Genomic DNA, 27,084 nt, shown 5'->3' with positions numbered 1-27,084 from the left:
GTGGCTCAGTTGGTAAATGTCTGCCTTTAGGTCTGGTCGTGATCCCAGGGTCTTAGGATAGAGCCCTGCATGGGGCTCCCTGCTCAGCAGGAAACCTGCCTTCTCCTCCCACTCCCCCTGCTTGTGTTCCCTCTCTCACTGTGCCTCTCTCTGTCAAATAAATAAAATCTTAAAAAAAAAGAAGAAGAAATTAATAGATATAAATGCAGAATTAGAAAACAGAAAAAAAGAACTAATACATAAAACAAAAACTTTCTTTTAAAAAAGCAGCAAAACAAAGCGTTAGTTAATATAAGGAAAATAGCAAGAAAGCACACAAATAAGAAATGGCAAAGTGAAAATAACCATAAATTACAGAGGATAGCTGAAAAAAAGATTACTTTGCCAAAAAATGTTAAAACATAGCTAAAATAATAATTTTCTTGGAAAATATAATTTACCAAAACTGGCCACAGAAGAGATACAATGTTTAAACTTTAATTTTCATAGAGCAAATAGAAAATGTGGTCAGACTTACCATCTCCTTCTCCTAGGAAACAAGCTTTAAAGACCAGCCCATCCAAATTCTACTTAGACTGAGAACTAAGAAAAAGGAGGACTTCCAAACTATTTTCATAAAGTAATATTGTACTGAATAAAGATCATTCATAAAAAGAAAACTAGGGGCGCCTGGGTGGCTCAGTGGGTTAAAGCCTCTGCCTTCGGCTCGGGTCAAGATCCTAGGGTCCTGGGATCGACACCGCATTGGGCTCTCTGCTCAGCAGGGAGCCTGCTTCCTCCTCTCTTTCTCTGCCTACTTGTGATCTGTCTGTCAAATAAATAAAATAAAATCTTAAAAAAAAAAAAAAACTACATACAAATTTTCTGAAAACTGATATAAAAAAAAATTCTAACATCTAATAAAATAGCACATTGAAAAACCCAGTATTATTTATTCAAAGAATTTCAGAGTGATCCAATATGGGGAAATCTAGTAAATTAAACATACATTTTTTAAAAATTTATTTATTTTTAAAAGGATTTATTGATTTATTTTCAAGAGAACAAGAGAGAGCACAAGCAGGAGAGGAGCAGGAAAGGGAAAAGCAGACTCCCTGCTGAGCAGGGAGCCAGATGCGGGGCTTGATCCCAGGACCCCAAGACCACGACCCAAGCTGAAAGCAGACGCTTAATGGATTAAGCCACCCAGGTGCCCCTATTTAGTTATTTTAGAGACACCACCCCCACCCTCCCACCCCCCGCCCCACTGAACAGGGAGTGCAATACAATGCCAGGCTTGATCTCAAGACCCTGAAACCGACCTGAGCCTTCTTTTTACTCCTCAAACATGCAAAGCTAACTTCCTCCTTAGGTCTTTTTTGTTGGTTCAGAAGGCTCTTGCCCTAGAGAATCACATGGCTTGAACCTCCCTATCTCCCCTCAATAAACCTTTCCCTCATTTGTCTATTCTTCTGTATGCATGTTATACTTCACTGAAAGTTACTCGAAGAAAGAACCAAAGGAAGGAAAGAAAAGAAATAATTTTGTTTAAGATGTCTAACTCTGAGTCAACAGTTGTCATTTTGGCTAAATACTTCCTAATTAAACTGATATTATCTTATTCATTTGGAACCTCTGCATTTCATTGTTTTTTTTTCAGTATTAACAGTGGTAAATGCCATTTAATTACCTAAATGTGAAAAAGAAAATAAGTTAGGACTGGAACAAAAAGTGTGTTTCTCCTTCCTGTGGTAGAAAGTGAGTCAGAAGATATAACATTACAGACAATGTGGGCACTGAAATGGCCTGCAACAAAACAAGAACTCTTAACCTAAAATGAGTCTCCTCGGCCAGACCTGAATGTATAGAGAGCAAAATACAAAACATACGTCTCTCTATAGAGAATTTTGAGGATTTTTTTTTTTTTTTAAGAAGGCTTATGCCTAGGGTGGAGCCCAATCTGGGGCTTGAACTTATGACCCTGAGATTAAGACCTGAACTGAGATCAAGAGTCAGACACTTAACTGACTGAGCCACCCAGGCGCCTCTAGGATCTCTTCTTAAGAAGACTTTCTTGGGGTGCCTGGGTGGCTCAGTGGGTTGAGCTGCTGCCTTCGGCTCGGGTCATGATCTCAGGGTCCTGGGATCGAGCCTCGTGTCGGGCTCTCTGCTCGGCGGGGAGCCTGCTTCCTCCTCTCTCTCTGCCTGCCTCTCTGCCTGCTTGTGATCTCTCTGTCAAATAAATAAATAAAAAATCTTTAAAAAAAGATTTTCTTTTTTTTTTTTTTTAAAGATTTTATTTATTTGTCAGAGAGGGAAGGAGAGAGAGGGAGAGAGAGCGAGCACAGGCAGACAGAATGGCAGGCAGAGGCAGAGGGAGAAGCAGGCTCCCCGCCAAGCAAGGAGCCCGATGTGGGACTCGATCCCAGGACACTGGGATCACGACCCGAGCTGAAGTCAGCTGCTTCACCAACTGAGCCACCCAGGCGTCCCTTAAGAAGACTTTCAAAGAGATGAAAACAGCACAGAGGTAGCAGCTAAACCAAAGGATCATTCTCTCCATACTTTATTACACTCATGTTTCTTCCTAATATGAAGGTAGATATATATACATACACATGGAAAAAAGCAAAGAATGATATTCTGTGATCTAAGGATCTGTCTTCTAGAGTAATTCATATGAAACTCCGATTGCTGATAAAACATATATAAATTACAATGTCAAGCATATTTTTCTCTACAGTCTTTTCTTTCCCCAAAAAAGGTTTTCAGCCCATACCTAAAATAGCCTTTCAGCCCACACCGTTTTCTCTTCCCTTACTCTGCTTACTTTACTTCATAGTACTCTATTACCTGAAATTACGGTTTCTATTTATTTACAGTTACTATGTGTCTCTTATTACAAGGTAAATTCCACGGAGACAGAGACTTTATTGGTTTTATTTACTGGTATATTGATAGTGCCTAGCACACTGCCCAGCTCAGAGGTAGGTAGATAAGTCAGTCAGTCAGTCTGTCTATTTATCTGCTATTAAAAATGCAAAAGAAGGAGCGCCTGGGTGGCTCAGTGGGTTAAAGCATCTGACTTCAGCTCAGGTCATGATCCCAGGGTCCTGGGATTGAGCGCCACATCGGGCTCTCTGCTCAGCAAGGAGCCTGCTCCCCCCCCTCCCCCTGCCTGCCTCTCTGCCTACTTGTGATCTCTCTCTGTCAAATAAATAAATAAAATCTTATTTATTTATTTTTTTTTAAAGATTTTATTTATTTATTTGACAGACGGAGATCACAAGCAGGCAGAGAGGCAGGCAGAGAGAGAGAGAGGAGGAAGCAGGCTCCCCGCTGAGCAGAGAGCCCGATGCGGGGCTCGATCCCAGGACCCTGAGATCATGACCTGAGCCGAAGGCAGAGGCTTTAACCCACTGAGCCACCCAGGCGCCCCAATAAAATCTTTTTTAAAAGTGCAAAAGAAAGCAGCTGAATCAAAATATATATATAGATGATTGTCAAATTTTATTTATTTATTTGACAGACAGAGATCACAAGTAGGCAGAGAGGCAGGCAGAGAGAGGGGGGAAGCAGGCTTCCCGCTGAGCAGAGAGCCCGATGCGGGGCTCGATCCCAAGACCCTGGGATCATGACCCGAGCCAAAGGCAGAGGCTTTAACCCATTGAGCCACCCAGGTGCCCCTAGAATGATTGTCAATAGGAAACAAAGAGAGCACCTCTCCACCCATGCCCCTTTCAAAGGGGAGGAAAATTTGAAACAACAAGAAGAGTGGTAAATGAGAGAAAGAAATAGTTCTATTAGTATCCCTAAGATCTTAATTTGCTCTTCAAGCCTTGGAACTTTATTTTTTAAATTTTTTAAAAAAGTTTATTTTTAAGGATGCCTGCATGGCTCAGTCAGTTAAGTGTCTGCCTTTGGCTCAGGTCATGATCCTAGAGTCCTGGGATTGATCCCCACTTCCCTGGGGTCCCTGCTCAGTGGGGAGTCTATTTTTCCTCTGCCCCTCATGCTGCCTATGTTGTTTCTTGCTCTCTCAAATAAATAAAATCTTAAAAAAAAAAAAAAAGAAAACGATTTTATTTTTAAATAATCTCTATATCCAGTGTGGAGCTTGAACTTACAAACCCAAGATCAAGATTTGCACACATCAGGTGAGCCAGCCAGATGCCTCAGGCCTTGGACCTTGAAAGAGGACTTTTTAAACAACATCAGTAGAGTGTGCCTCTTCCTAACTAGTTGGGTGGTTTCTTCTGTGATGGCTTCCCCCTACTCAACTGGCTCTCACTCACCTGGATATCGCCTCCTTCCTTTCCTCACAACTTTCCAGGGCTCCTTTCCTTGCTCCAATAAGGAAATCACATCTGGCTTAGAAATGAAGCATCCTGGTTAGAAGAAAAGAGATGTAAGGTGATATGAAAATAAAAAATCATTCAAAATTACTTTTAGTCTTGTTTAAGTTTTTAAGTGCCTATAGGTCAAATGGTAATTGATAAAGCCTTTAGAACAAAGAACGGCAAGATGGTTAAAAAATATTCACATTAAGGTTACATAATAAATAGATTAATTTATATTCATACAAGTAATCCTTCTTGAGAGGCAACAGTGGTTGAGAGCACAGTCTGCCTGAGTTCAGATCCTGTCTCTGCCACATCCCAATTGTAAGACAAGTAATAGCACCTATCATACACAATTGTTGTGACAGTTATATTAGTATATATCCATATCTAAACATTGCCTAGAATAGGTACTCAGTGCTAAATATACATTTGACCCTTGAACTCTGCAAGATTGAACTGCCTGGATCCACATAAATGTGGATTTTTTTTGATACAGTATAATACTGTAGAGGTATCTTCTTTATGATTTTCTTTTTTTTTTTTTAATATTTTATTTATTTATTTGACACAGAGAGGGAGAGAGAGATCACAAGTAAGCAGAGAGGCAGACAGAGGGGGGCGGGGAAGCAGGCTCCCTGCTGAGCAGAGAGCCTGATGTGGGGCTTGATCCCAGGACCCTGGGATCATGACCTGAGCTGAAGGCAGACGCTTTAACCCACTGAGCCACCCAGGCACCCTCTTTATGATTTTCTTAATATTTTCTCTTCTCTAGCTTATTTTATCATAAGAATACAGTAGAATACATATAACAAACAAAATATGTGTTAACTATGTTATCAGTAAAACTTCTGATCAACTGTAAGCTATTAGTAGTTAAATTTGGGGGGAGTCAAAAGTTACATGCTGGAGCGCCTGGGTGACTCAGATGGTTAAGTGTCTGCCTTTGGCTCAGGTCATGATCTCAAGGTCTTGCGACTGAGCCTAGTGTCCGGCTCCCTGCTCAGCCAAGAGTCTGCTTCTCCCTCTCCCTCTGCCTCTCCCCCTGCTTGTGCTCTCTCTCTCTTTCCCTCTCTCAAATGAATAAATAAAATCTTAAAAAAAACAAGCAAACCTACATTTAACTTTTTTTTTTTTAAGATTTTATTTATTTATTTGACAGAGAACACAAGTAGGCAGAGAGGCAGGCAGAGAGAGAGGAGGAAGCAGGCTCCCTGCTGAGCAGAGAGCCCGATGCGGGGCTCGATCCCAAGACCCTGAGATCATGACCTGAGCCGAAGGCAGTGGCTTTAACCCACTGAGCCACCCAGGTGCCCCCTACATTTAACTTTTTGACTATGTAGAGGGTTGTTGTCCCTAACCCCTATGTTGTTCAAGGGTTGGATATATTTTATTAGCTATTATTTATTACCATTGTTGTTTTGCTGGGAGGAAAACTAAAAGTTTCTGGAGGCATTGATTCTTATTTCTTAGGATATTCACACAATGTTAAGATTTTGAACTTTCATAAAGTAGGTAAAAGTGAGGAAGTTTATTAACAAAAGAAATGAGTTTTCTTGAATTGTAAATAAATCTTGTTGGTCCAACATATCACTGCAAATATTACGTGTTCTTTTGATAGATTAAAAACCGAGATACAGGGGTGCCTGGGTGGCTCAGAAGGTTGTGCCTCTGCCTTCAGCTCAGGTCATGGTCTCAGGGTCCTGGGATCAAGCCCTGCATGGGGCTCTCTGCTCAGCAGGGAGGCTGCTTCCCTTCCTCTCTCTCTGCCTGCCTCTCTGCCTACTTGTGATCTCTCTGTGTCAAATAAATAAAATCTTACAAACAAACAAACAAACAACGAGATACAGGGTCTAGTATTTTCCTTATATATATACACCAACAAATAAAATACCCATAACAATTCTGAGTTCACACACCAAGTAAAACCTGATTTGACACAAGTAAGGCCATATTCAGCCCCTTTTCATCATTGAGGAAGGCCTGAGGGCCACTTAAGGATGAGGAAGATGAATTTGCTTAAATGAGGTATTCACTTAAAGAAAGCTGAAAACATTCACTGAGAACAGGGAGCATTAATTCAGATAGCTTCTTGAAAGATATTCCTGAAATTTCCAAAGAGAAAAGCAGATACTACAACGAACAGGTCTAAATTACTAGAGGCAGAGAACCTTACCCAATGAGACCAAGTTGCTGTAATTCTCCAACATAACATCTCTGTACAAGTCCCTTTGTGCCAAGTCCAGGTATTCCCACTCCTCCTGAGAGAAGACTATGGACACATCATTGAACATCACTGATCCCTGCAATGACAAACCATATAATACATTTGAAATTAAAGAAAATTTGTTTTTAAGATGGAAGAGATACTGCAGGAAATGGACCATATGGTAAACAAAAAGGCTTAGGCTAGAAGCCTTTAACGTAGTGAGTTAGGAAATGAGTGTGCATGAAGCAGCATGCCTATGTGCTCTTGAAGAATCCTGTTGCTACAGGTGCAGCCTCTTGAGTACTCTGGCGTATCTTGATCATCCAAACATGTCTGGGAAAGAAAAAAATCAGTTTTCCAATTAAATAAAATATTGTAGATAAGTCTCTGCCTGTTACATGTCTCCCTCATAAACTCTCAAAAATATGAGTTCTTCCACTCTTTCCCCTTAAAGAACAGATTTTTTTGGTAAGTTTCCTTACAATATTTCTTAGAAAGGAATCTGAATACAGTTAAAGAATTTCTTCCAAGTTCATCATTGAATCAGATCATGTTGTAAGCATTTTCCCATTTATACAGATTCTTTAATGAAATTTAAAGAAACTGTATAATAGTCTATGTGAGGGATATGGGAGACTTAATTATTCTTCCATTTTGGTCTATACAAAATATTTAAGGTACTCCTCAGTTCTGAAGGTCCACAACTACTTATGTAACTGCTCACTCTTCCTACTTATTATTTTCCATCCCTCACTTTATGCATTCCTTGTTCCTAACTTAGAGATAGGGACATAGATTCTGGATACTGGTGATCCAGAATCACAAAGTTATCATTCTAGACCAGCATATCCTGTTCAACTACAAAGGGAACCTTGTTCCTAGTGTGTAACTCTTAGGGATTCCCAGAGAAGATCCTTGGTCTCTCTGCATGCAAAACCCAACAACATCTCTGCCCAGTCCTGAAAATCTCCAAAACATGAGATTTGACCGTACATTGCGGTTGAGGCCAACCAAGAGCAAATCTTATCTTACATGCTTGGAAAACTCAAATCCAGAAACCTCCAGTTTCCCTATGAGTAGTCAAATGGACTCATCCTCTTTCATTAACTCACAAGAGATGGTCAAACATTTCCCTCAGGTGATTTCATTTCTGCCCCACTATAGCTCTTAGCAGAAGACCAAGCACATATAGGAGATGCTGAATGATTTTTTTTTTTTTTTCAAAGAATACATGAATAATGACTGGGGAAAAGGGGACTCATAAGATAGTTGTGCTAAGTAGCCTCATCCCTCACTGGACTTAGAGGACTGGGAGAAGATTCCTAGACTCTGATAGGTAGGAAATTTCAGGATAAAAAAATGTTCATAGGACATTAACATGAAGTATTTTCAGAAGGAGAAAGAAACAATAACTTACATGGGCCATGGTTTAGAAATTCAAGCACTGGTCAGTCCTCCTTGGGGTTTACTTGTCTGGAGAAGCAGAGTTCACAGAGGCCAGAGCTAGGGGGAGGAAAAGGAGGCTGTGAGATCATTTAGGCCTCAGAACTCCCAAAATGGCTGGAGTCCATATGTTCTTTCCCCTCCCTTGACCTTCCCAACATGTGTGCGCGCGCGCGCGCGCACACACACACACACACACACACACACACACACACACACACACATTTGAGGGAGTCTGGACAAATCACATTCCCTCCTCAGAAATTCCAGGGCTAGGGGAGCCTGGCTGGCTCAGTCAGTATAGTGTGAGAATCTTGATCTCTGGGTTTTAAGTTTGATCCCGTCAGTGAGTGCACAGATTATTTAAAAAAAAAAAAAAAAAAAAGTCTTAGGGAAAAAAAAAAAAAAAGAAATTCCAGGGCTGACAGCCTTATAGGCCTGCTTGGATTCATCAGATACAAAGAGACAAATTGATTAGAACCAACCCTGCCAGTCATTAACCACTGTCAAACTGCTGCACTGGCTGCCCTGCTGGACTGCCAGCCTGCAGCCAGGATAACAACTTCCAGAATCTTCTGGGCTCATCACACTTTTCAGTCAGAACCAACCACACTGCTTTCCTGTATGCCTTATTTGCCATTCTTTTTCTTACAACCTAGGCTGAAAAGGTATGGGTACATGCTCTCAACAGGTAGACAACACGTATCTATTTATCAAAGACTTTCATTGGATGGATATTTTATACACATTAAGTGGATCCTCAGGATTGCTGTGTAGTATAATAGTATAATAATTACCTATGTGATGGACCAGAACATTTACATTAAAGAAGTAAAACCACTTGCAGAAATTCAGTTAAGTAGCAAAGGTAAATTTGGAATCCTTATTTTTCTAACCAAAGTCAGCTCTCAATCAACTCTCTTGTCTTTGAAACCTAGAATCTCATGTTTCATGAGCATGCATGACTCATTAAAAAAGTAGAAATAGGGTGCCTGGGTGGCTCAGTGGGTTAAAGCCTCTGCCTTTGGCTCAGGTCATGATCTCAGGGTCCTGGGATTGAGTCCTGCATCGGGCTCTCTGCTCAGCAGGGAACCTGCTTCCTCCTCTCTCTCTGCCTGCCTCTCTGCCTACTTGTGATCTTTCTCTGTCAAATAAATAAATAAAATCTTAAAAAATTAAAAAAAAAAGCAGAAATAACACATGAAACCCCCAAAGACAATTTTTTAAAAAGATTTTATATGTTTGTCAGAGAGAGAAAGAGAGAGAGAGCACAAGTGGGGGTGGGGGGGCAGCAGGCAGAGGAAAAGCAGGCTTCTGGCAGAGCAAGGAGCCTGATGAGGGACTCGATCCCAGGACTCCAGGATGATGATCTGAGCCAAAGGCAGACACTTAACTGACTGAGACACCCAGGTGTCCCCCCTGCAAAGACATTAAATCTCACTTTAAGAGTATTGATGCCCATATTAGCAAGTTTGTAAGGAAATGAATATTCTAACCTGTAGATTGTGTTAATTTAAAAGTATGTCCAAACTTTTGTATGGACAAAGTATTTTGTTGGACACTTAAAAGTATGTCCAAACCAAGCATTTAAACCATGCACATCTTCTGACTCAGTAAATCCTACTGTGGGGATTAATTCTACTCTGTATATGTGCACAAGATATAAGAGTGTGCTGACAGACATTAATCATAATGGATAAAAGCTGGAAAGAACCTAAATATCCTGCAGTAGGAAACAGATTAAATAAATTATAAAGCATCCACAGAGTGAAAAAGCTTGTCACTTAAAAAATGATAATACAGGTCTTTTTTTTTTTTTTTAAAGATTTTATTTATTTATTTGACAGAGAGAGATCACAAGTAGATGGGAGAGGCAGGCAGAGAGAGAGAGAGAGAGAGGGAAGCAGGCACCCTGCTGAGCAGAGAGCCCGATGCGGGACTCGATCCCAGGACCCTGAGATCATGACCTGAGCCGAAGGCAGCGGCTTAATCCACTGAGCCACCCAGGCGCCCCGATAATACAGGTCTTTAATTGGAAAGATGGAAATATGTCTATCACATATTGCTGAGTGAAGAATGTAAGTAGTAACAGTTGTGAGTACTGTGATCCTGTTATAGTAGGGCAAAAAGACCTGTGTGTGTGTGTGTGTACACATATATATATATATATATGCATATCTATATATTTGTGCATAATAACCACTAAATGCTAAGCTTTTAAAAATATGTAAGGACATACAAAATATTCAAGATGTGTAGTCTTCAGAAAAATAAAATGAATATTATGAATACATTTGTAAAGTATACATATAAATCAACATAAAGAGGCACTAAGAGGCATCAACAGAAAAAAATCTGCAAAGACTGTACATTTCCCCACTGTGATCTTAATTTTCTTCTTTTTGCTTGTATTTACTTCATATTTTTATATGGCAACATATACTCTTAAAATACATTTTTAAAATTTTGTAAGTAGGAAGCTTTTCTTAAAATAGGTGAAAGAGGGCGCCTGGGTGGCTCAGTGGGTTAATCCACTGCCTTCGGCTCAGGTCATGATCTCAGGGTCCTGGGATCGAGTCCCGCATCGGGCTCCCTGCTGAGCAGAGAGCCTGCTTCCCTCTCTCTCTCTCTGCCTGCCTCTCTGCCTACTTGTGATCTCTCTCTCTGTCAAATAAATAAATAAAATCTTTAAAAAAAATAAATAAATCCTCTTTAAAAAAAAAAAATAGGTGAAAGAGACTCACTTTTAAAGCCATCATCTCTTGAAGGAAAAAAAACGCTATATTTTTTCCTCCTAGCTCCCAATATCTGATTCAACTTTATGATTTGTAAATTTGTTCATTTATGTTGGAGTTTTGCCTAGAAAAGAATGGTTAAACATCCCCAACTAATGCCTTGTTTCACTGCTGTTTTCTCACTTAACTTCTTGGCTGATACATTTGTCTTGATTCTGACCAGTCATTTTAGCCCTCCATGATGCCCTCCAAAGGGCTGCTGAATCTTCTTGTCCTGTTGGTCTCATTTTGCATCAACATCATGAGAATAGAAACCATAAGGCATAACACTTATTACACAAAATCCTTTTACCTACACAGAAATCCTCTGGATTTGGTTATTTTTTGGCACAACCTGACAATGTTTGCTGTAATCAGATGATGTCTCTTCATAGGAACTCCTAAGCTATACTATCTGACTTCTTCAGGGTCGTCACTTAGTCTTATTCCTCTAGAGGTTTATCTACCTTAATTGATAATTAGCAACTTAAGAATCACAACCATGTCATTTTAGTCAGTCTATATTCCCCAAGTATTAGCATAGGATCAGACATATTATGAGTACTTTATAAAATGTCTGATAATTCAACCTAGAAATTCCATTTTTAGGAATTTATCCTTAGAAAAATTTTAGAAAAGTACAAAAAGAGATACATGCAAGGAAGTTCATCAAAGAATATTTTATAACCAAAAGCAGAGTACCTAACAGTAAACCAGCTAAAAAAAACTAGGTTCCACAATATGATAGCATATTACACAATTATTGACAATGATGGTACTAGTTCATACTAATGCATGTAGGAAAACATCCATGATAAATTGCCAAGTACAACAGGTAGACTAAGAAGAATATCCACAATGTTGGGAGGTGACTGACTCTCATATGTGAAGAACCCAGGCTTTGTTGTCAGGATCCAGGATATCTAAGGGTTTGACAGTTATCAACTGGGAGACTTCAGACCTGTTAGTTTTCAGTGCCACTGTTTCCTCATAGATAAACTGGAGAATAACAGTATCTACTTGTTATTAAAGTTAAGTAATACAATGCATATAAAGCACTTAAAAGACCTTATTATAAGCAATAAAATAAAATGAGAACATTATATCCCCCATATTCCTTGTATTTAAAAAAGTATCTTCGGGGCGCCTGGGTGGCTCAGTGGGTTAAAGCCTCTGCCTTCGGCTCAGGTCATAATCCCGGGGTCCTGGGATCGAGCCCCGCATCGGGCTCTCTCCTCGGCGGGAAGCCTGCTTCTCCCTCTCTCTCTCTGCCTGCCTCTCTGCCTACTTCTGATTTCTGTCTGTCAAATAAATAAATAAAAAAATCTTTAAAAAAAAAATAAAAATAAAAAAGTATCTTCAATTTTAAAAAACTTTAATTCTTTGATAAATTATCTTTAATAATTTTTTAATACTAGGATGCCCCTTCTCTTGCTCTTACAGTAAACTTTTTCTTATTAAAGATTTTATTTATTGGACAGAGAGAGAGAGAACAAAAGAGGGAATAAAAGCAGGGGGAGTGGGAGAAAGAGAAGCAGGCCTCCTGCTGACATGGGGCCTGATCCCAGCACACTGGGATCATGACCTGAGCCAAAGGCAGATGCCTAATGACTGAGCCACCCAGGCACCCCAACAGTAAACTTTTTTAGAAAAATATTTTATTTACTTATTTATTTTAGAAACAGGGAGGGTGAGAGCAGGGGGAGGAGCAAAGGGGGAGGGAGGGTGGGAGTAGAGGAAAGAATCTCAAGCAGACTCTGTGCTGAGCCCCAATGTGGGGCTCAATCTCACCACACTGAGATCATGACCAGAGCCAAAACCAAGAGCCAGAGCTTAACCAACTGAGCCACCCAGGCACCCCTCCTATAGTTAACTTTTTTGAGATTTTAAGGACTGCTCTTTCTTGCAACATCACTAAATTTTAGAGCTAAGGTTGAGAATGTAATTCTTCTTAATTAATAATATTAGCAAAAAAGATTCATAAAAAATCAAGAAGTAGAGCAAAGCCCCTTTTGCTCTCCATTCCTAGCAGCTCCAAGAGATACCATTTGGAATCATAAAACTCATTAAATTTGATTTGATAAGGTATCATTCTGAACACTTTAAAAACATTTGATCAAGTTTTTCTGTATAACATGTCTGAATATTTACTGTTACTACCACTTTCTCCCCCCTGTTATTATAAATCTCTACTTAGGAGCAACTTTACATCACTTTTTAAAAAAAAAGGTCTCTGATTCTGAAAAGATACCTAGTAAATATTTTCATAATCCTAAAAGGTGTAAAGTCTTCAAAGGTTTTTCAAAATAGAGGGCAATCTTGTACTCCCCTTTACTCTGTACAGACAGCAATATAAAAATCTTCTAACTGTACTGGATTTCTTTTCAAAGTGTTAGAGAGTATCTCCTTAATCATTTTTTGTGATTCTGTCTTACAGAACAAATGTACACAAGTGCACAGAAAAAAAATATTTGGAAAAACAAACATCAGAATAGTTCTTCTCCAAAACAATGACCTGACTTCACTTTCTTCTCTAACTGAACACAATCAAGGTAAGCAGCATTCCTAAACTTAGTAAGAGTATACCATAGCAGATAGAGCAGTACAGGCTTTATCTCTGCATAACTGCATAACTCCACATTAGATATAATTCTTAGAAAATATCTTACAAATCCTTAGTATACTAAAAGGGATTCATACAAAATTAAATTTTCCTGAGTCATCTTGCTCAAAATTATGACTTTGCTTAAAATTTATCATTTATATTTTTTCCTTCTCAAGATTCACATGTTTAATGACATAAAACTGCATCACATGGATGGAGTGTGATTTATTGAATAATTTCCCATTTTTAGTGGCACCTGGGTGGCTCAGTTATTAAGCATGTGCCTTCAGCTCAGGTCCTGATCCCAGGCAAGCCCCACATTGGGCTCCCTCTGTGGGTTGGGGAACCTGCTTCTCCCTCTCCCATTCCCCCTTGCTTGTGTTCCCTCTGTCACTGCATCTCTGTCAAATTAAAAAAAAAAAAAGAAAAGAAACTTAAAAAATTTTTAAAAAATTTCCCCATTTTTACAGACTAATTTTGTTATCTGAAAGAACATTCTCAGCTATTACAGTCTTTGATACTAGGCCAGTGGATCTAAATCTTTTTAGGATCATGTTTGATAATCTCATTAAATTATGGATTTCCTCCCCCAAAAAATGGCATATTAACAAGTATCTACAACAATTTAAATACAATTTCAAGGGGTTTCTGGTTCTCTGAAAGCCCCAAATGGATTTATTTTTTATTTTTATTTTTTTTAAAGATTTTTATTTATTTGACAGAGAGATCACAGGCAGGCAGAGAGAGAGGAGGAAGCAGGCTCCCCGCTGAGCAGAGAGCCCGACGCGGGGGTCGATCCCAGGACCCTGAGATCATGACCTGAGCCAAAGGCAGCAGCTTAACCCACTGAGCCACCCAGGTGCCCCCCCAAATGGATTTAAATTACCTCTGGTTAACAATTTCTGTTCTAGGGGCACCTGGGTGTGTCAGTCGATTAAGCAACTGACTTCAGCTCAGGTCATGAACCCAGGGTCCTGGCATCCAGTCCCACTTGGGTTCCCTGCTCAGTTGGGAGCCTGCTTCTCCTTCTGTTTCTGCCTGCTGCTCCCCTTGCTTGTACTCTCTATCAAATAAATAAATAAATAAATTCTTAAAAAAGAAAAAGAATTTTAGACCATTTGAGCTTTTTTTTTTTTTTTAAACTAGGAAATGCCCATCACAATTAACTTGGTATTTTCATTTTTCCTGATATTGGAGGTGGATAGGGAATTGCCCCTGATTACACAACAAATAGCTAATGTTTATTAAATACTTATCAAGTAGCAGGAGCTGTTCAAAGATTTTTTTTTTTAAGATTTTTATTTATTTGACACAGGGAGAGCACACAGATAGGGAGAGCAGCAGGCAGAGGAAGAGGGAGAAACGGGCTCCCCGCTGGGCAGGTAGCCCAACCAGGGACTCGATCTCAGGACCCCCAGAATCATGACTCCAGCCGAAGGCAGGAGCCTCACAAACTGAGCTACCCAGGCGCACTGTTTTAGGGGTTTTACACATTTTAAAAAAAAAAAAAAAAAAAAAAAAGCTCATGGAAGTAATGGGAAGTATCTGTCAAACGAATATGTGCATATAAGCACTAGGTAGGGAACCTAAGTATTAAGTGTACAGGACATTTAAGAAGGAAGCAAATGTCCCTATGTCCTAAAAATTAAAAATGCATTTCACATTATAAGAGGAAATACCCACTCCCTTGACCTCGACTTTTTAAAAAAATGGGCAACAGCAATTCATTCCTCCTTCTCAGAGCCCTTTCCGTGGAGTCTGACAAGACTGAGGAAGAAGGTAAGCTATGGATAACAGGCCTTTCTTGGAGCCCAGCCCAGCCTGGCTAAATTAGGGCATGCCCTGACCCCATCTGTCCCCACCAACCACCCACACATAAACTGAATAAGAGGGAGATTATTACTGACCCTTCCTAGTATTAGAGAAAGGTCAGGATCACGGATGTGGGGGACGGGAATGGAACCTCGCAGCAGTTTCCTAGAAGAAAACTCCGTCGTTCTGAAACCTACAGTTGGGAGTTCTGAGAGGCGTGTGTGCGCGCCCGACTGTGTGCGCGCGCGCCCGAGGATGCGGTGCACTGGGGTTACTCCCAGGAGCCCGGCTGAGAGGCACATTCAGTTCTAACGTTCTTTCCCAAGATGGGATCTGAGGCTTTTTGCTAGGAGTCTTTTCTCTGGCGCTCAGATAACTGACTGGGGGAGTGCGGGGGGTGGGGTGGGGTGGGGGTCTTCTCCGCGGGCGGGCTCGTGCGGCTACAGAGCAGAATATTTAGCTGTGACGCTAAGGTCGGAGTCACACAGCCCAGGTTCTGCACCCAGTTCAGTCACACAAACGATATCAGCCGCTAGTCTCGACCTCACAACCGCACATAGTCCTGATGTCACACCCGGGCCCCGTCACGCCCACAATCACCCAGATGCACAACTACACCCCCGCCGTTCTCACGAACGCTCGGGCCTGAAATGAGCGGCTCGCAAAGCTCTGCGGTGCTGCTGCGCTTCTCTTCCCTCTCCTCATCTCCGGGCCGCAGCGCCTTTCCTACAGAGGTTTGGAACCAATGCTGTGAACCAGGACTGCTCACCTTGGGCGTCGCGCCTGCCTCACGGTGATGCTCGGTGTAAGCGAAAACCGAACGGAACCGGCAGGTCCACACACAGCCCCCCGCGGCTTAACCGGCCGCGCGCGGAGGCTGCTGGGAGCTCGCGTTGTAAGCACTGAGTGCGCCGGCGCGGCCGGCCGCCGGGAGTCTAGCATCTACCCCGCCCGTTGCTGAGTGAGGCGGAGGTCTGGGCGGGCTTCAGTCGGGGCGGAGTTCCCAGCTCTTTGTCCCGAGGAGTCCCGGCAGGTTCCAGAGCGCGGCAGGGTCGAAACCGCGGGCGCAAGAAAGGGGGATGCGAATTAACGTGACTCTTCCTAGGACCTACTCGGACGGCGCTGTGCGTCTGTCTTTGGAGTGGTTTAGGATGCGATTTTTTTTCACTGGGTGTGGCGGGTTTGTGTTTGAGCGGTGCTACTTCGCGGACCGGATTGTGGTTTGTGTAGATTTTGACTGGAATTGTGTGTCAGGACCCAGAATGTTGTGGTAGCCTGTGAGATAATGGGTTTGACAGTGTCTGTGAACGTGTCTGTAATTGACGGAACATTTAGGTCGCGCGGTTTTGGTAGATCCCCCCCCCCCCCGTCCTTCCCTACTGACCGTGGATGGGAGTCACTCAGTGTGCGCTGAATGTGTGGCGACGGTGTGTGCTTCTGGTGTGTTCCGCGGGACTGTGACGCGGTAGGATGATTGGATGGGGCCAGAATAATCCCTCTCCTCAACCCTGAAATACAGAAATGAATGTGTTTCTCCCCCGCCCCCGCTCCGCCTGCCTCTCTGCCTACTTGTGATCTGACAAATAAATAAAATCTTTAAAAAACAAAAGAGCAACATTATTAGTATGGATATATCTTATCATGAAGGCTAGCCACTGGTGAGGTAATACTACAATTTATCAGGCAACACTGAATTTTCTTTGAAGTCAGCCTCTCTCTGATTTCTTCCAATGCTTCATATTTGTCTTCCCTGCTAGAGACCAACTCTTTTGCTTCTTTACACAGCCTTGAAACTCACAGTGCCACTTGCACTGGTAGAAACAAGGTGCCCAGGGAATAGTTTTCCAAAGCTGGGCAAAAGTTGGGTTTCATTCATGGTGAATGAATTCTAATTATAGAAGCAGTGCTAGTAGCTTGTGTACACCCGCAAATGCATTGCTACTGGTGTGCTAGCTTAAGCCTATATGGTTGCTGGGTACCTGTCCAGGGAGAGAGGGTGCTGCTGCTGGTCACTCCTTGGGTGTCGATTGCCGGACCAAAACTCATACTTGCTTACCAAAAGGTCCTCCACCCAATTCCGATGTGTTTGTCAGCGAGGGGAGGTTCTCCACAGTACCAAACAATTCTAGGGGACCAGCTGGGGATCTTACAATTCATCTCAATTCTGGCACTGTCCACATGGAGACAGCATCAGAGCTCACAGTTTAAGAGCTCTGACCTATAAGACATCCCCCAGCTACTTCAGATGCCAGTCGTGAGTCCAAGTTATCACCTGTTCTTGTGACCAACTGCTATATATTCGAGGTTCCAGTGACTTCCTCCTTGGGTTCAATAAGTTGCTCAAGTGGCTCACAGAAGTCACAGAAACATTTTACTTACTTGAGTACCAGTTTATTATAAAAAGCTATAACTCAGGAACAGACAGGGGAAGAGAAGATTAGGGCCTCTAAAGCATAGACCCTGATCCTTAGATGTTCCAAAAGTCACTTTATCAACCCATCAAAAGACACTTTGATTGTTCTCATCACAGGAAATTCCAATTATTTTAGGAGCTTTGTGCCAAAAACAAGAGGAAGATCAAATATGTATTTCTTATTATAAATCAGAATATCACACTTACTCTCTATCACCTCTGTCATGAGCAGGTGGGCTTCTGAATGTGAAGAGCTCCTCAGTAGTGGCAGGCCAAGGCATTCTCTTAATGACTTCAAAGCCTATGAGAAATTGCAAATGTATTTGTATCTTTACAACAATGTATTCATATATCATTTAATACAGTGACAGCAATAAAAAAAATAGTTGAACATAGCAATGGAAAAAGGGTGTGAACAGGCGGTTACTCAAATAAATATATATATATATATATATATTTTTTTTTTTTTTAAAGATTTTGTTTACTTATTTGACCGAGAGAGAGATCACAAGTAGGCGGGGGGGGGGGGGGAAGCAGGCTCCCCGCTGAGCAGAGAGCCCAATGTGGGGCTCGATCCCAGGACCCTGAGGTCATGACCTGAGCCGAAGGCAGAGGCTTTAACCCACTGAGCCACCCAGGTGCTCCTAAAAAATATATTGTTAATAAGCATACAGATTTATCAAGTTAGTGAGAAGAATGATCTCAAAAGAAGTGTGATTTTACTTTTTTTATTTTTTAAAAGATTTTATTTATTTATTGGAGACAGTGAGAGAGAGCAAGCACAAGTGGGGTGAGGTGCAGAGGGGGAAGCAAGCTACCTGCTGAGCAGGGAGCCTGACACTGGGCTCCATCCCAGGACCTTGGGATCATGACCTGAGACAGAGGCAGATGCCTAACAACTGAGCCACTCAGACATCCCAAAAAGTGTGATTTTAAATGAATTCTTTTGGGGCACCTCGGTGGCTCAGTTGGGTAGGCGTCCAGCTCTTTATTTTGGCTTGGGTCATGATCTCAGGATTGTGAGGTTGAGCCTGGCATTGGGCTCCATGCCTGCTTGGGATTCTCTCTCTTCCTCTCCCACTGCCCCCTCTACCCCTGCCCCTCCACCCACTTGTGCTCTCACTTGGACTTTCTGTCTCTCTCTCAAAAAACCATGAATAAAATAAAATGAGTTCTTGGGGCGCCTGGGTGGCTCAGTGGGTTAAAGCCTCTGCCTTTGGTTCGGGTCATGGTCCCAGGGTCCTGGGATCGAGCCCTGCATCGGGATCTCTGCTCGGCAGGGAGCCTGCTTCCTCCTCTCTCTCTGCCTGCCTTTCTGCCTACTTGCGATCTCTGTCTGTCAAATAAATAAATAAAATCTTAAAAAAAATGAGTTATTTATATTAGGCAGAGAAAATTTTAAAAGGTAAATATCAGGATATTGGAAGGAAGTAGAAAAAGTAGAAAAAGTAGAAAAAGCATGGAAGTAGAAAACAGTTAAGCTCAGGAGGGCAGTTTAGTAACATATATCAAAAACCACAGATTCAACTTTTAGAAGTTATTTTAAGGAAATAGTGGAGTAAATGCACACACATGTATATGAATACTTGTTCACCATGGAATGTTAATAATCCTGGAAGTAGTACATTAATAGGGAAGTAGTTGCATTTGGGGGTTCCATATGTATGCTATTAATCTAGACAAAATATGCTCTTACAGACTGGTTAAAGACGAGTGATATATAAGTACCTATTATTATTTCTAGATTAAATTAGAATGTGTAAATTGCCTGGATCAGCATGACCTTTAGTATGTTGTTCTCAAGGAAAAATGAACTTCCTAGACATCCACAATAAAAGACAAAAATAATCTATTTGATATGCTCTACAGAATCTATTCAAGTAATCACTGTGACTACAACATGAAAGAAGAAAGTGAAATACATATAAATACTGTGAGACACCATACCGGGCTCCCTGCTCAGCAGAGAGCCTGGTTCTCTCTCTCTCTCTCTCTCCACTCCTCACTGCTCATACTCTCTCTCTCACTAATAAACAAAATCTTAAAAAAATACTGTGAGACAGATATCATCACTTTATCCACAGATTATAAAGATCAAAAGAATTTGTCATTTTATAATCAATATCCTAATAAGAGATATTAAATGTTCAGATATTATTAGCATATTTTAAGTATTGTGGAGCATAATATCATAAAGATATTAGAGGGAAAGGAGATGAAAATTTGTCAAAGACATTTTGAAACATACGTGTATTAATGAATATTCACTCAAGATCAATTCAATGTGGACTCATTTTGAAATACTCAGTATTTAAGTTGAATAAAATTCAAAAGATAATCTCAATTAGGTTTTTTGTCTCCTTTTAAAATTTTTAAATTATTATTTTTATTAACATATAATGCATTATTTGCCCCAGGGGTACAGGTTTGTGAATTGTCAGGCTTACATACTTCACAGCACTCACCATATCACATACCCTCCCCAATGTCCATAACCCAACCACCTTCTCCACACACCCCCTCCCCCTGGGCAACCCTCAGTTTGTTTTGTGAGATTAAGAGTCTCTTATGGTTTTTCTCCCTCCCAATCCCATTTTGTTTCATTTTTTCCTTCCCTACCTCCAAGACCCCCCACTCTGCCTCTCAAATTCCACCTATCAGGAAGATCATATGATAATTGATTTTCTCTGATATCTTATTTTGCTCAGTAACTGAAAGTGGAGAAAACTAAAAATCTAATAAAGAAGAATTTGTCTTTATTTCCAAATAAAACCAATATATTAATAATATACATATCTCTATTTCCGAGTAACAAGTTACTAAAAGGTCTAAGTCAAAGATTGCTGTAAAAGCCCAGAAATAAATCTGAGAATATGAGCATTAATATATGACAAAAAGTATTTTAATCTAGTAGGAGAAAGAGGACTAGTTCAATAGTCAGATTTGGCATAATTTGGTTTATTTCTGAATGAAAACAGAGCTGATATCCTGTATCTCACCATATACAATAATGAATTCCAGATGGATTAAAATATTAAAATCTGTGTGTCTATACACCCACATATATGAAAAACTGTACACTCTGTTCTTTATCCTCTTCTCTCTGAAAGTTTCTATAAGCAGTACCTTCCTAAGGAACAGAAAACACTGGAAATGGTTTGGTAAACCTATTTTATAGAAATGAAATGGAGAGGAATATAAAATAGGGATGTTTATTGAAGCACTACTTTTTTTTTTTTTTTAAGATTTTATTTATTTAACAGAGAACACAGCAAGAGAAGGAATACAAGCAGGGGGAGTGGGAGAGGGAGAAGCAGGCTGCCCCCTGAGCAGGCAGCCTGATGCAGGCCTCTATCCCAGGACCCTGGTCTCATGACTGGGCTGAAGGCAGATACTTAACGACTGAGCCACCCAGTCGCCCTCGAAGCACTACTTTTAAGTGGCAAAGAGGAAACAGTCTGAAATATCAAAGTTGGGGAATAGGCATTGGTATAAGCATACTTGGGCATGCAATATAATGTAACCATTCTGAAAACTAAGTTAAGAGGTGCCTGGGTGGCTCAGTCGGTTAAGTGTCTGCCTGCAGCTCAGGTCATGATCTCAGTATGCTGGGATCCAGCCCAGCATCCAGGTCCCTGCTCAGAAGGACAGGGAGCCTCCTTCTTCCTCTCCCTCTGCCCCCCGCCCCCAATTCATGTTCTCTCTCTCGTGCTCTGCTTTCTCTCAAATAAATAAATAATCTTAAAAAGTAAAAATAAGAACTAAGTTAAATCATTATTTACTGACCAGGAAATTCAAAATGTAGTTGAATTTAAAAAGCAAATTACAGAGAAATGTATAAAGTATCCATTTTTTTTGGTAAAAATATACTAAAATAAATTAGCTGTGTTAATGTTTAAGCATAAATAAATATATGGGTGATATACACAAGGTTTGAACATTACGCAGAAGGAAATGAATAGAGGGGAAGGGAGTGAGAAATAACGAAGGACAGATTTTTTTTGGTTTATTGGTTTGGGTGCAAATGCATTATCTTTGTAATTTTTGATGAAGCACTTAACAAATGACTTAAAATAGGCTCATAAAAGAATACAAAATTTCACTTAGCAGTCCTCATTTTGATAGTAATGCAAAATATTTGAACAAAATATCCTGCCTACTAATTCTCTAATTGGCTTCACTTTTCTTTTTTTGGGAAGACTTTTAAATTTAGAGAGAGAGCATGTGCAAGTGGGGGAGGGGTAGAGGAAGAGAGAGAATCCCAAGCAGACTCCACACTGAGTGTGAAGCCCATTACGGGGCTTCGTCTCACAACCTTGAGATTATGGCCTGAGCTGAAATCAAGGGTTGGATGCTCAACCGATAAGCCACCCAGGGGTCCCCACTCAACTTAAATTGATTATAAAATATTTTATGGGCATACACCTGTAACAAATAAATTAACTCAATATTAAAAAAAAAAAACCAAACCCTCTAATATGGGATCTAAGAAAAAAGGAAGTGGGGAATGGAAGGACAGACCTCCCCTATCCCTGGAAATATTTTAATCTAAGAAATTCTGTTCACATCTAAGAAATTCTGGGCAAATTATCTTGTTTTGTACCATTTCTCCACTTAAATTTCCTTGGGAGCAAGGTGTCTGCACTATTAAAAACTCACTGCTCTGGTCTCCAGAACAAAAGTAATTCATGGGTTGTTTGTGCAGTCCATATAACTCCTTTGGCCCTCATGGTGTCTTTAAATAGAAATCTGAGCTACCACTTAATAATCAAGAGCTATTGGGGCGCCTGGGTGGCTCAGTCAGTTAAGTATCTGCCTTTGACTCAGGTCATGATCCCAGGGTCCTGGGATCAAGCCCCACATCAGGTACTCGAGCCTGCTTCTTCCTCTTCGTCTGCTTCTCCCCCCTCCTCCAGTTTGTGCTCTCACTCTCTCTCAAATAAATAAAATCTAAAAAAAAAAAAAAAAACCCAAGAGCTATCACACACTAAAAAAATAAGTAAAACATAAGATATCTGGATTCTCTCAAAAAATCAGAAGAGCTGGCAAAATGCCTGTTTCCTCACGTCAGTTAGTTGCAACTGGGGACTGGGTATCATCTTCTTTAGCTACTGTCACAACCAGGCTCATTTCTATTATTCTTTTAATAGGTACCTATAATTTGTTCGTTTCTTTAGTATGCTTGCTTGTATCTTCATGGATGACACCAAAAAATAGCTTTCCTTTTTGGGTGTCCTAAGATGGTGCTAATGTAAGATTATATCTGAGTATGAGATGTCTAACTCTGTATAACAAATAGTGAAACACCTGATGTTTTAGAGGCACTTTGTGGTTAAGTGTCCAACTCTAGTTTTTGGCTCAGGTCATGATCTCAGGGTTGTGAGACTGAGCCCCAACTTGGGCTTGCACTGGGTGTGGAGCCTGTTTGAAATTCTTTCTCTGTCCCTCTCCCCATCTCTCTCCCTCTATAAACAAACAAACAAACAACAAAAACAACCCCAAACAAGTTGATAATGTTTTGCCTGAAAAGAATTTGGTTTGATGCTTCATTAGCAGTAATAGCTACTATATCACATTAAATTTCTTTTTTTTCTGTGTGTTTATAAATCTTCCAAGAGTTCTCTTTGAGTCAATGCTGTAATTTTTATTTTCCTAAAAAATAGTGTTGGGTTTCAAATGTATCAAAAAGAAGCACTGTATTTAACATTTTATTTTATTTTTATTTTTTTTTAAAGATTTTATTTATTTATTTGACAGAGAGAGATCACAAGCAGGCAGAGAGGCAGGCAGAGACAGGAGGAAGCAGGCTCCCCGCCGAGCAGAGAGCCCGATGCGGGACTCGATCCCAGGACTCCGAGATCATGACCTGAGCCGAAGGCAGCCGCTTAACCCACTGAGCCACCCAGGCGCCCAACATTTTATTTTTATTACTTATTTATTTTAAAAAATTTTAAAGATTTTATTCATTTGAGAGAGAGACAGAGAGAGAGCATGGGTGGTGGGGGGAGCAGCAGACTCGTCGCTGAGCTGGGAGTCCAATGTGGGCCTCGATCCCAGGACGCAGAGATGCTTAACTATCTGAGCCCACCCAGGTGCCCGTTTATTTATTTATTTTTAAAGATTTTATTTTTAAGTAATCTCCACAACCAACTTGGGGCTTGAACTCACAGTGCTGAGACCAAGAGTTGCATGCCCCATTTACTAAGCCAGTCAGGCACCCTAATATAACATTTTAAATCAGTAACTATTAAGCATTGTTTTGTGTATTTATCCATTTTTCAAACATAATGCTGTTTGTCTTTTCATACTTTTTCATCAGTGTCACAGTGGTTTGTTTATACTCTTGTTTTTATGTTAGGCATTATATGATGTAGTAAAAAGGATGCCAGTCTAAGTGAAGTCCTTCCCACATGCTACACACATTACTTTTACCACCAACACTTAGGATTATTTCATGTTCCATAGGAAGTTAAGTGATGATGGAAAATTTTTTGAATTCATTACCCTGAGTGTGTCTTTCTTCTACTTTATGTCCTGCCTGTTGTTCAGCAAGGTCTGTAGAAACTGTTGTTTTTCAACAAATAACACTAATGACAATGATAAAATAATGACCAACATTCAGTGAGTATTTATTATATGACAGGCACAGTTCTAAGCACTTTATGTGTCTTTATTTGATCCTCACACAAAATTTTGAGGTAGGTGTAATTATTCCCATTTTATAATTTCTATTGAGACAAATATGTATAAAAACAGAAAAATGCTCAGGAAGGATAAATACCAAACACATAATGACTATCCTTCAGAATGGGGAAAGGGTACAAGGATGGTAGTCCATGGGTATGTTTGCCTTATTTGCAATTTTTAAATCTTTTAAAAGGAAAATGTTTATGCATTATTTCTGCAATTAAAATACATGATACAAAGATATGCCTAGGGGGGATTTCCATCAAGACACCATGAATAATGGCAAAATAGCTGGGAAACTACAATGTCTATCAATAGGAATTTGATAAAATGGTATCACAGCAACATAAGGAAACACTAGGAAGCTATGAAAAGATCTCTCCTTACTCTGTTGAAAGTTGTTCATCGATGTTTTACAAGAAGAAAGCCTAAGTTTTGTAAATAACAAAAAGAATAAGCCATCTTAGAATAAAGAGATCACTTCTTTCAGGTCTTAAAGGTGTCTTACAAACTGTGATGTAAAGAAACTGAACTTCACAGTCACATAATTTAAGATGGGTTAAAATATTAAGAACATAGCAACTATAGACAAATTAGGGGAAAATGAAAATTAGGATTATATTTAACATGAATTCTGAGGCTTAAAATAAGGTTAAAAAGGTGTCAAAAGTGCTATAACTTTCAGTATTTGCTAGCTTGAATTATCTAATGTCAAAAGAAATATATGCTTTTATCAAAGGGCTTCCAAAATATATTCTACTCATAGGATGTTTCTCCTACATGATTTTTCTCAGGTTGAATAAGCTAGAGTCAACAAATTAAGATGTTTCTACATTGTCCTATTTAAAGGGATTATTATCAAGGTAAGTTCTCTAATATTGAATAGTTTTGAGCTGTAATTAAAAGCCTTCCTACAGATTTCATACATTCTATGGTTTATCACCAGTACAAATTTTGATGTTGAATAAGTTGTGAGCCATAATTAAAGGTCTTTCCACATTCCCTATATTCATATGGTTTCTCACCACTATGAATTCTATGATGACTAATAAGTTGTGAACTCTGAGAATAGGCTTTCCCACATATCTTACATTCATAGGGCTTCTCACCAGTATGAATTCTCTGATGTCGAGTAAGGTCTGAACCAGAACGAAAAGCCTTTTCACATTCCTTACATTCATAGGGTTTCTCACCTGTATGAATTCTCTGATGTTTAATAAGTTGTGAGCTCTGACTAAAGGCATTGCCACATTCCTTACATTCATAGGGTTTCTCCCCTGTATGAATTCTCTGATGTTGAGTAAAGTTTGAGCCACTACTAAAAGCCTTCCCACATTCTTTACATTCATAGGGCTTTTCACCAGTGTGAATTCTCTGATGTCGAGTGAAGTTTGAGCCACTACTAAAGGCCTTTCCACATTCCTTGCATTCATACGGTTTCTCACCAGTGTGAATTCTGTGATGTCGAGTAAGGTCTGAACCACAAATAAATGTTTTCCCACATTCCTTACATTCAAAGGGTTTCTTGCCAGTATGAATTTTCTGATGATGACTGAGTCTTGAGGGATGTCTAAAGGCCTTTCCACATTCCTTGCATTCATAGGGTTTCTCAATGGTATGAATGATCTGATGTGTACTAAGTTGTGAGTCATGTCTAAAGGTTTTCCTATATTCCTTAGTTGCACAATATTTCTCTTTATTATTAATGATTTGCTGTAATGTAAAGGATGGATGCTGACTGAAAGTGGGCATTCCTTCATGGGTGAGTATCAGTTGACTGAAGTGTCCCTCCTGAGAGCCATGTTGTTTCTCAAACTGGCCATTACATTCCCAATCATCTCTGAAACTAGAGCACTGAAGGTCATGTCTTGTAAGTCTTTCCATTATTTCCCACTGCGCTGACTCTATTTCATAAATTTCCTTCTTCAGAAATAATTTCTTGGTCTCACATCTTGATTCCAGGACTGAAAGAAAATATGAAAGTAATCACTCACATTTTTCTTGTTTGGGAGAAATAAAACTTCAATTAAAAGGGAAGAATTAAAATGAACTTTAAAAAAATAGACAAGAAAAGAGCAAGGACAGATCATATAGTAAGATGAGGGCACTAAGTAAGCCACTGGTTTCCAAACATTGCTATTGATCAGAATTACTTAGGGGAACTTGCTGAACATAAAGATGACTTAAGTCTTATCTCCCTTGTTACAAAATGACTTTAATCATAAATACATGTACAAAATCTCACAGCATATGCACACACAGCTATAAGAGCATCCCACAGATGAACTGTAAAATAAGGGAAATGATCATGCCTACTTAATAGAGTTACTATCAGGATTAAATGAATATGTCTAAGAAAAAATTCCCAGGGGTTGGCAAACTAAGGCCTGCAGCACTGCAACAATTTTTGTAAGTAGAGGATTATTGGAAGACAGCTACACTTACTTATTTACATATTGTCTATGACTGCTTTTAAGCTACAATGGCAGAAGTGAGTAGTAGCAATGGAGACCACATTAACTACAAACTTAAAAATATTTATTACCTGGCCCTTTAGGAAATGTTGCCAGCCCCTGGTTAGATTTACGTTGTCTATTACAGTATCCATGACCATATGTGTGTATTTGAATGTAACATAATTAAAATTAAATAAAATTTCAAATTTAATTCCTCAGTGGCACTATCCACATTTCCTGTGGCCAATTGTGGCTAGTGACTACCATGTTGGAAATGACAAACATAGGACATTTCCATCATCATTGGAAGTTCTATTGGACAGTACTGGTCTAGATTCTGCAACTGGAGACTCCAGGTCTCTTTAA

General features: G+C 40.0%; 2 protein-coding genes across 4 annotated transcripts in view; both read right to left on the bottom strand.

The window, feature by feature from the left end:
* LOC125088549 (uncharacterized) overlaps positions 1 to 27,084 on the bottom strand; it is a 111,343-nt gene that overhangs the window by 57,392 nt on the left and 26,867 nt on the right. The window contains exons 3-7 of the mRNA XM_047709756.1: positions 17,783 to 17,876; positions 16,547 to 16,670; positions 7,946 to 8,031; positions 6,496 to 6,861; positions 4,275 to 4,367 (exon numbers count right to left, since the gene is read on the bottom strand). Of these exons, the coding sequence (XP_047565712.1) occupies positions 4,275 to 4,367; positions 6,496 to 6,706 (304 nt within the window). The 5' untranslated portion in view covers positions 6,707 to 6,861; positions 7,946 to 8,031; positions 16,547 to 16,670; positions 17,783 to 17,876. The remainder of the gene's footprint in view (positions 1 to 4,274; positions 4,368 to 6,495; positions 6,862 to 7,945; positions 8,032 to 16,546; positions 16,671 to 17,782; positions 17,877 to 27,084) is intronic.
* Positions 24,234 to 27,084, bottom strand: part of ZNF566 (zinc finger protein 566) — a 30,102-nt gene continuing 27,251 nt past the window's right edge. For all 3 annotated transcript variants that reach the window (XM_047709570.1, XM_047709568.1, XM_047709569.1), the window contains exon 5: positions 24,234 to 26,226. In XM_047709570.1, coding sequence (XP_047565526.1) covers positions 25,202 to 26,226 — 1,025 coding nt within the window. In that variant the 3' untranslated portion in view covers positions 24,234 to 25,201. The remainder of the gene's footprint in view (positions 26,227 to 27,084) is intronic.

This window comes from Lutra lutra, chromosome 17, assembly GCF_902655055.1.
Source record: "Lutra lutra chromosome 17, mLutLut1.2, whole genome shotgun sequence".
NCBI classification, from domain to species: Eukaryota; Metazoa; Chordata; class Mammalia; order Carnivora; family Mustelidae; genus Lutra; species Lutra lutra.
This window is presented reverse-complemented; position numbering and strand designations above follow the sequence as displayed.